General features: G+C 58.9%; 1 protein-coding gene across 1 annotated transcript in view; it reads left to right on the top strand.

Annotated features, from left to right (window-relative positions):
- LOC146750991 (nck-associated protein 1-like) overlaps positions 1-6,890 on the top strand; it is an 18,390-nt gene extending 11,500 nt beyond the window's left edge. Inside the window, exons 21-31 of the mRNA XM_085535852.1 lie at positions 1-190; positions 1,136-1,266; positions 1,348-1,445; positions 2,374-2,467; positions 2,562-2,644; positions 3,687-3,767; positions 3,888-3,981; positions 4,562-4,678; positions 4,828-4,937; positions 5,674-5,763; positions 6,146-6,890. The exon at positions 1-190 is cut by the window's left edge and continues 29 nt beyond it. Of these exons, the coding sequence (XP_085391978.1) occupies positions 1-190; positions 1,136-1,266; positions 1,348-1,445; positions 2,374-2,467; positions 2,562-2,644; positions 3,687-3,767; positions 3,888-3,981; positions 4,562-4,678; positions 4,828-4,937; positions 5,674-5,763; positions 6,146-6,271 (1,214 nt within the window). The 3' untranslated portion in view covers positions 6,272-6,890. The remainder of the gene's footprint in view (positions 191-1,135; positions 1,267-1,347; positions 1,446-2,373; positions 2,468-2,561; positions 2,645-3,686; positions 3,768-3,887; positions 3,982-4,561; positions 4,679-4,827; positions 4,938-5,673; positions 5,764-6,145) is intronic.
- The last annotated feature ends 3,110 nt before the right edge of the window (positions 6,891-10,000 follow it).

The raw sequence follows: 10,000 nt of genomic DNA, 5'->3' as shown, positions 1-10,000 counted from the left end.
AGCCCACGCAGGAGGTGGCTCGTCCCTCGGAGGTGCTGGTGGGTCTGGGGTCCTACATCACCTTCATCCAGTCCCTGACACACTACGTGGGTCTGGACACGACGCGCATCATCCGCAACGTCCTCCTGCAGCAGACACAGCCCCGCGATGCCAGCGGGGAGCAGACCCTCACCACCATCTACACCAACTGGTGGGTTACATCCCATATGGGATATGGGCAGTGCCCTAAGGGTTATATCCCATATGGGATATGGGCAGTGCCCTAAGGGTTATATCCCATATGGGATATGGGCAGTGCCCTAAGGGGTATCTATCCTATATGGGATATGGGCAGCACCCTCAGGGGTATCTATCCCATATGGGATATGGGCAGTGCCCTCAGGGGTATCTATCCTATATGGGATATGGGCAGTGCCCTCAGGGGTATCTATCCTATATGGGATATGGGCAGTGCCCTCAGGGGTATCTATCCTATATGGGATATGGGCAGCACCCTCAGGGTTATCTATCTCCTATATGGGATATGGGCAGTGCCCTCAGGGGTATCTATCCCATATGGGATATGGGCAGCACCCTCAGGGGTATCTATATCCCATATGGGATATGGGCAGCACCCTAAGGGTTATATCTCCCATATGGGATATGGGCAGCACCCTAAGGGTTATATCTCCCATATGGGATATGGGCAGCACCCTCAGGGTTATATCTCCCATATGGGATATGGGCAGCACCCTCAGGGTTATATCTCCCATATGGGATATGGGCAGTGCCCTCAGGGTTATCTATCCTATATGGGATATGGGCAGCACCCTCAGGGGTATCTATCCCATATGGGATATGGGCAGCACCCTCAGGGTTATCTCCCATATGGGATATGGGCAGCACCCTAAGGGTTATCTATCCTATATGGGATATGGGCAGCACCCTCAGGGGTATCATCTCCCATATGGGATATGGGCAGCACCCTCAGGGTTATATCTCCCATATGGGATATGGGCAGCACCCTCAGTGTTGTCTATCTCCCATATGGGATATGGGCAGCACCCTCAGGGTTATATCCCATATGGGATATGGGCAGCACCCTCAGGGTTATCCATCTCCCATATGGGATATGGGTCCATCCCAATATCTGCAGGTACCTCGAGGCCTTATTACGCCAGGCCAGCACTGGGGCCATCGTCCTGGCTCCCTCCCTTCAAGCCTTCACCACGGTGCCCCGTGATGGTGAACCATCCTTCAGTGCTGCTGAGTTCTCTGATGTTTCAGGTGCGGGTTGTTTTGGGGTCACTGTGGGGTTTGTCCCCTTATCCCTATGTGATGTCCCCATCCTTGTGTCTGACCCCATAGAGATGCGAGCGTTGGCTGAACTCATTGGGCCCTATGGCATGAAGTTCCTGAGTGACAATCTCATGTGGCACGTGAGCTCCCAGGTGGCTGAGCTGAAGGTAGGGGGGGTTTGGGGTCAGTTATGGGGTTTTTGGGACCAAGTTTGGGGTTTTTGGGGCCAGCTTTGGGGTGTTTGGGGCCAAGTTTGGGGTGTTTGGGGCCAGTTTTGAGGTGTTTGGGGTCAGTTATGGGGTTTTTGGGACCAAGTTTGGGGTTTTTGGGGCCAGCTTTGGGGTGTTTGGGGCCAATTTTGGGATATTTGGGGTCAGGTTTGGGGTGTTTGGGGCCAGCTTTGGGGTGGTGGGGTCCAGTTTTGGGGTTTTTGGGGCCAGGTTTGGGGTGTTTGGGGCCAGTTTTTGGGTGGTGGGGTCCAGTTTTGGGGTTTTTGGGGCCAGTTTTGGGATGCTTGGTGTTAGGTTTGGGGTCAGTTATGGGGTGTTTGGGGTCAGGTTTGGGGTGTCTGGGGCCAGGTTTGGGGTGGTGGGGTCAGGTTTGGGGCCAGTTTTGGGGTGTTTGGGGCCAATTTTGGGATATTTGGGGTCAGGTTTGGGGTGTTTCAGGCCAGTTTTGGGGTTTTTGGGGCCAGTTTTGGGGTGTTTGGGGCCAAGTTTGGGGTGTTTGGGGTCAGGATTGGGGTGTTTGGGGCCAGGTTTGGGGTTTTTGGGGTCAGGTTTGGGGTGTTTGGGGCCAGGTTTGGGGTCAGTTATGGGGTGTTTGGGGTCAGGTTTGAGGTGTTTGGGGTGTTTGGTGCCAGTTTTGGGATCAGGTTTGGGGTGTTTGGTGTTAGGTTTGGGGTGTTTGGGGTCAGGTTTGAGGTGTTTGAGGTCAGTTTTGGGGTGTTTGGGGCCAGTTTTATGGTGTTTGGGGCCAGGTTTGGGGTATTGGGGGCATGTTTGGGGTGTTTGGTGCCAGTTTTGGGGTGTTTGGGGCCAAGTTTGGGTTGTTATTAATTGTTCCCAGTGCCGTGACCCCCCCCGTCTATTGCAGAAACTGGTCAATGAGAACATGGACACGCTGGTCCAGCTGCGCTCCAGCCCCTGCAAACCAGAGCAGATGGCGGCTCTGCTGCCCCGGCTGAGCTGTGAGTGCTGCTGGCTTTGCACACACAGCCTTGCACGTTTGCACACTCACACACTCACACACACGTCTCTGCTTTTCCTTCCCCCCCCCTATAGCGGCTGATAATGTCCTAAAGAGGATGACCATCATTGGGGAGATCCTGAGCTTCCGAGCCATGGCACAGCAAGGCCTGCGGGAGGTGGGTGCCCCCTGTGCCCCATAGGGTCAGTGTGAGCCCCATAGGAACCCCCTGGGTCCTATATCACACAATGTGAGCCCCATAGGAACCCCCTGGGTCCTATATCACACAATGTGGGCCCCATAGGAACCCCCTGGGTCCTATATCACACAATGAAGTGGGTGCCCCCTGTGCCCCATAGGGTCAATGTGAGTCCCATGGGCACCCCCTGAGTCCTATATCACAATGAGCACTGCCCCCCTGCAGGTGGGTGCCCCATAGGGTCAGTGTGAGCCCCATAGGATCAGTGTGAGCCCCATGGGCTCCCCCTGGGTCCTATATCACACAATGAGGTGGGTGCCCCCTGTGCCCCATAGGGTCAGTGTGAGCCCCATAGGAACCCCCTGGGTCCTATATCACACAGTGAGCACTGCCCCCCTGCAGGTGGGTGCCCCCTGTGCCCCATAGGATCAATGTGGGCCCCATGGGCACCCCCTCGGTCCTATATCACACAATGTGAACCCCACAGGAACCCCCTGGGTCCTATATCACACAATGTGAGCCCCATAGGAACCCCCTGGGTCTTATATCACACAAGGAGGTGGGTCACCTCTGTGCCCCATAGGGTCAATGTGAGCCCCATAGGAACCCCCTGGGTCCTATATCACACAAGGAGGTGGGTGCCCCCTGTGCCCCATAGGGTCAATGTGAGCCCCATAGGAACCCCCTGGGTCCTATATCACACCATGAGCACTGCCCCCCTGCAGGTGGGTGCCCCATAGGATCAATGTGAGCCCCATAGGGTCAGTGTGAGCCCCATAGGATTAGTGTGAGCCCCATGGGCAACCCTATATCACACAATGAGCACTGCCCCCCTGCAGGTGGGTGCCCCATAGGATCAATGTGAACCCCCTGGGCACCCCCTTGGTCCTATATCACACAATGTGAGCCCCATAGGAACCCCCTGGGTACTATATCACACAATGAGATGGGTACCCCCTATGCCCCATAGGGTCAATGTGAGCCCCATTGACACCCCCTGGGTCCTACTCCCCCCCTGCAGGTCTTCTCCCACCACTGCCCCTTCCTGATGGGCCCTATAGGATGCCTGACAGACGTGGTCACCCCAGACACGGACATCCAGGTGGGCACTGAGCGGCGCGGGGTTGAGCTGCCCCCTTGCTGTCCCCATATAGGGGGTGGCACCCCAACCCTGTGGCACCACATGGTGTTTAATGGCACTATTGTGTCCTTGTCCTCCCAGGTCACATTGAGCATCTTCGAACTGGCTTCGGCTGCTGGGATCCCCTGTGAGATCGACCCTGCGCTGGTGAACGTCCTTGCAGGCAGCAAGATGGGTAATGTGGGGTCTATGGGGTCCTGGGGGGGGGGCAACATTGAGACCCTCCACCATCAGCCTGGCACAGACCCCCACCCTTATCACCCCCATAGTGTGTCCCTCTGGGTCCCCACTGTCACCTCCTATGGGACCCCCACCCTTATCACCCCCATAGGGTGTCCCTCTGGACACCCACTGTGACCCCCCATGGGACCCCCACCCTTATCACCCCCATGGGGTGTCCCTCTGGACACCCACTGTCACCCCCCATGGGACCCCCACCCTTATCACCCCCATGGGGTGTCCCTCTGAGTGCCTACTGTGACCCCCTATGGGACCCCCACCCTTATCACCCCCATGGGGTGTCCCTATGGGTCCCCACTGTCACCTCCTATGGGACCCCCACCCTTATCACCCCCATAGTGTGTCCCTATGGGTCCCCACTGTCACCTCCTATGGGACCCCCACCCTTATCACCCCCATGGGGTGTCCCTATGGGCCCCCACTGTCACCTCCTATGGGACCCCCACCCTTATCACCCCCATGGAGTCTCTGTTTCCTCCTTGGACCCTGGTTAATGTTGGCTCCCCCCTGTGCAGATGGTTCATCCCCAGAGGAGGATTACAAGGTGTCCTGTCTGCTGCTGGTCTTTGTGGCTGTATCCCTGCCTTTGTTGGCCTCCGACCCAATGTCTATCTACAACACTGAGATGGATGGTAAGGATTGGACCCCACTGTGCCCCAGCCCCACACTGGGACCCCCGAGGTCCCACAGCTGAAGCTCAATGGGGACATAAGGACCCCTATGCTGGACAGGGCCCCCCAACTGCCCCCCAGCTCCATCCCCAACCTCCCCGTGTCCTCAGGCTACAACAACAACATCCACTGCCTGGCCAAGGCCATCATCCACGTGTCGGCCGCGCTCTTCACCCTCCACAACAAGAACATTGAGACCCACCTGAAGGAATTCCTGCTGGTGAGGGAAGGGAGGAGAGGGAGGGAGGGATGGGATGGAAGGAGGGATGGAGGGATGGGAGGGATGGAGGGATGGATGGATGGATGGATGGATGGATGGATGGATGGATGGGAGGGATGGATGGAGGGAGGGATGGAGGGATGGATGGGTGGATGGATGGAGGGATGGAGGGATGGATGGAGGGATGGATGGAGGGATGAAAGGGATGGAGGGATGGAGGGAGGGATGGGAAGGAGGGAGGGATGGAGGGAGGGAGGGATGTGATGGAGGGATGGAAGGAGGGAGGGAGGGAGGGGTGGGAGGGAGGGATGGATGGATGGAGGGATGGAGGGATGGAGGGAGGGATGAAGGGATGGAGGGATGGAGGGATGGATGGATGGATGGAGGGATGGAGGGATGGATGGATGGATGGATGGATGGATGGATGGATGGATGGATGGATGGATGGAGGGATGGATGGAGGGATGGATGGATGGAGGGATGGATGGATGGATGGATGGATGGATGGAGGGATGGATGGATGGAGGGATGGATGGATGGATGGAGGGATGGAGGGATGGGATGGATGGATGGATGGAGGGATGGATGGAGGGATGGATGGATGGAGGGATGGATGGATGGATGGAGGGATGGAGGGATGGGATGGATGGAGGGATGGAGGGATGGATGGAGGGATGGATGGATGGATGGAGGGATGGGGTGCAGCCCTTGTTGCTGATCAGGATCCATCCCCCAGTTGGCCTCTATGAGCCTCCTGCAGCTGGGCCAGGAGACGGACAAGCTGCGCTCCAGGAACAGAGACGCCGTGTGTCTGCTGATGCAGTTGGTGAGTGATGGGAGGGATGAAGGTCCCATTGGGGGGGGGGTCTTCTGGGGGGTCCTTAAGGGGGGGCTGAGCTCCTGCTGCCCCTGACCCGCGGCTGCTTTGAGGTGCTGAGCTCTCGCCATAGTCCTGGCTCCATATTGGGGGGCTGGAAGTGGGGGCCGAGCACCCACCGCCCTTGGATTGATATTCAGGGAACATCGCCCTGCTCTGCAAAGCAATTTAAATGCAAATGTTTCAATCTGGAGCTGGGGAGGCAGCAGGGGAAGGAAAGGGGCACCCAGGGAAAGGGGCACCCAGGGAAAGGGGCACCCAGGGCTGGGGGTGAAGGGGAACTGAGCTCACGACCCCCCCCCCCCTCTTTGCTCCCCCCCCCCCAATTCAGATCGTGGCCGAGTCGTCCTTCCTCACAGTGGACATGTTGGAGACCTGCTTCCCCTACGTGCTGCTCCGCAACGCCTACAGGGAGGTGTGCAGGGAGAGCCTGCTCAATAGGATCCCGCCCCACTGAGAGCATCCGACCCACATCCCACCCCACTGAGAGCATCCCTGCCCCACTGAGAGCATCCGACCCACATCCCGCCCCACTGAGAGCATCCCACCGAACCCACATCCCATCCACCCCAAATCCCAACAACCCAGACCCCATCCAACCCCACATCCCACCCAAACCCCATCCCATCCACCCCCCATCCCATCCAACCCCACATCCCATCCACCCCACGTCCCACCCCACTGAGAGCATCCCTGCCCCATTGCTCACATCCCATCCACCCCACACCCCATCTAATCCCCATCCCACCCACCCCACGTCCCATCCAACCCCACATCCCACCCCACTGAGAGCATCCCTGCCCTGTGCTCACACCCCATCCACCCCACATCCCACCCAACCCCCATCCCATCCACCCCACATCCCATCCATCCCATCCACCACATCCCATCCAACCCCCCATCCCATCCATCCACCCTACACCCCATCCAACCCACGTCCCATCCAACCCACTTCCCATCCATCCAACCCCACACCCCATCCACCCCACACCCCATCCAACCCCACATCCCACCCCACTGAGAGCATCCCTGCCCTGTGCTCACACCCCATCCACCCCACATCCCACCCAACCCCCATCCCACCCACCCCACATCCCATCCATCCCACCCACCCCACATCCCATCCATCCCACCCACCCCCTATCCCATCCAATCCCACACCCCATCCAACCCCCATCCCATCCATCCACCCCACACCCCATCCAACCCCCATCCCATCCATCCAACCCCCATCCCACCCAACCCACATCCCATCCACCACATCCCACCCACCCCACATCCCATCCAACCCCCATTATCCCCCCCTCCTTGTGCCCCCCAGCACCCACCCTGTGCTCTTGTATACCCCCCCATCCCACCCCCAGCATCACCTGCACTAAACAACATTGTTTTACCCCCCCCTTTGGCTGTGGCTGCTTCGTGGTGCCCAGGCAGCCCTGAGGATATATGGGGTGGGGGGTCCAGGTATGTCCCCAATACAAACAGCCCCAAAGCCCCCCAGCCTCAGTTTCCCTTCACTCTTCCTGGCTGGAGACGTTTCAAATCACGTTTCCCCCCCCCCCCCCTTCCCATTCCCCATCATTTTCTCCTCCTTCTCCCCATCTCAGGCTGTTTATATCCCATTTTGGGGGGGGGGGAATTAATGGGGCGATGGAAGGAGGCGCCCGTGTGGCCGTTTCCATTCAGCTCACGGCCGGGATGAGTCACCAGGAGCTGGCAATGGCAGCTCCGACACCCCGGGGGGGGGTTTCAAGCTATGCCCCCCCCCATATCAATGCTATATGGTCCCCTACCCCAAAGCACTGCATCCCCACAGCCCGTATGTGGCACTGAGCCCCGACCCACCCTTAATTGCTTTAATTAATGAACTAAAGCAGGGCTGGAGGTGACGTCTCCCTATGGGTCTCGTGCCCCCCCCACCCCCCCCGTATTGCTCTGCTTCTCCCCCCCCCCCACATTAACGCTCTCAACGTGCCCATTATTCCACGTTGACTGTTGGAGTCTATTTTAGCGCTCATCAATCATCAGCTGGAGCAGGAAGGAGCTGCTGCCATCCCTCCTTTGTCTCACACTCATCCCAACCCACGGACCCCCCCCACCCCCAGACCCCCACCTTGGGGTCCCCCCCCATCCCACCCCTACATCCAGCCTCTCTCTGAGCCCTCCCCATAACATAACCCCCCCCCAGACCCCACTTTGGGGTTCCCCCCTATTCCATCCCTACACCAGCCTCTGTCTGAGCCCTCCCTATCACTTTAACCCCCCCCCCCCAGACCCCCACCTTGGGCCCCCCCCTATTCCATCCCTATACCTGGTCTTTCTGAGCCCCCCCATAAATTAAGCCCCCCCAGACCCCCACCTTGGGGTCCCCCCCCATCCCATCCCTGCACCCAGCCTCTCTCTGAGCCCCCCCCTATAACAACCCCCTCCCCAGACCCCCACCTTGGGGTCCCCCCCATCCCATCCCTACACCAGCCTCTCTCTGAGCCCCCCCCCCCATAACTTAACCCCACCAGACCCCCACCTTGGGTTCCCCCCCCCATCCCATCCCTACACCAGCCTCTCTCTGAGCCCCCCCCCCCATAACCTAACCCCCCCAGACCCCCACTTTGGGGTCCCCCCCCATCCCATCCCTGCACCCAGCCTCTCTCTGAGCCCCCCCTATAACAACCCCCCACCCCCAGACCCCACTTTGGGGTCCCCCCCTATTCCATCCCTATACCTGGTCTCTCTGAGCCCCCTCCCATAACTTAACCCCCCCAGACCCCCACCTTGGGGTCCCCCCCTATTCCATCCCTATACCTGGTCTCTTTGAGGCCCCCCCCATCACTTTAACCCCCCCCAGACCCCCACCTTGGGGTCCCCCCCTATTCCATCCCTACACCAGCCTCTCCCTGAGCCCCCCCCCATCACTTTAACCCCCCCCATAGGTTACATTGCTCTCCTTGCTGCCCCTGCCACGTGCTGGGCCCACGCACCCAAGCACATCAAGAGACCCCCCCATATCTCAGCCCCCTCCCCCACTTTAGGACCAGCTTCATCCCCCATAGGTGCAAGCACAGCTGAGGGTCACCCCAATAGGGCTGTGCCCCCCCCATAGACCCCTCCATAAAGGGACCCCCCCCCCCGATTCAGGTGGGCGCTGTGCACACCTCCAGCCCTTACGTAAGGGCTGATTAATATTCCCCGGGGGCTGCGGATCCGTGTGGGCTGTAGAGGCAGAATGGGGGCTGCTGTGCCCCCCCCCCCATTACATTACCTGGAGCTGTGCCCCCCCCCCCAAAAAAAACCCCCCTTTATATGTACCTGGAGACCCCCAGACCCCCATTATTGGCCTCTGCGCCCTCTGAGGGTCCCCACTTAAATGAGGGTCCCCATTGATCTCAGTGGATGGGGGGGGGGGGGGCTGGATGTGACCCCCCCCCAACATTGCTGCCCCCAGACTCAAATCCACCTGCACCATGTGGCCTGCAAAGCCCTAATGGACACATAGACACTCTGCCCGTGTTACTGTAGGTCCTATGTTATATATGGGGCTGCTGTTGCCCTACAGCTCTTTATGGGGTGGGGGGGCTCTTTATGGGGGGTGGGGGGCTGACTGATGGGGGGGTGCTGCCCTTGGTGCCCCCCCCTCCATGCCTGGCCTCAATGACATATGATTAATAGCACAGGTGTCAACTGCAGCCCCTCCATGGGGGGCAATGGGGGGGTTTGGGGCCTGATCCCACACTGCCAAGCCCTTGTGACCCCCCCCCTAAGACCCTATGGGGGGGTACCCCCTTCATAACCCCATCAGCACCCACTGCCATAGCTCCATAGGGGGCCTGGGGTGCAAACCCATATCCCTATGGGGGTCCTGGGGTGGAAAACCATATCCCTATGGGGGTCCTGAGGTGCAAACCCATATCCCTATGGGGGTCCTAGGGTAACACCCCCCCACACACATAACCCTATAGGAGTGCTGTGGTATACAGACCATATAGACATGTTGGGGGTGCCCCACAAGACTACAAACGTACCCCCCCAACATAGCCCCATAGAGGTTGGGGTACCCATCCCATAACAGCCCTATGGGGGCTACAGGGTGCCCCAATAAACTCCATAGGGGTCCACGAGTACAACCCCATAACCCCATAGGGTTTAAGTCTATAACCCCATAGGGTCCCAAAGCTACACCCCCATAACC

Source organism: Coturnix japonica, unplaced genomic scaffold, assembly GCF_054131305.1.
Source record: "Coturnix japonica strain WE unplaced genomic scaffold, WE-NBRP24 Scf199, whole genome shotgun sequence".
Taxonomy (NCBI): Eukaryota; Metazoa; Chordata; class Aves; order Galliformes; family Phasianidae; genus Coturnix; species Coturnix japonica.
This window is presented reverse-complemented; position numbering and strand designations above follow the sequence as displayed.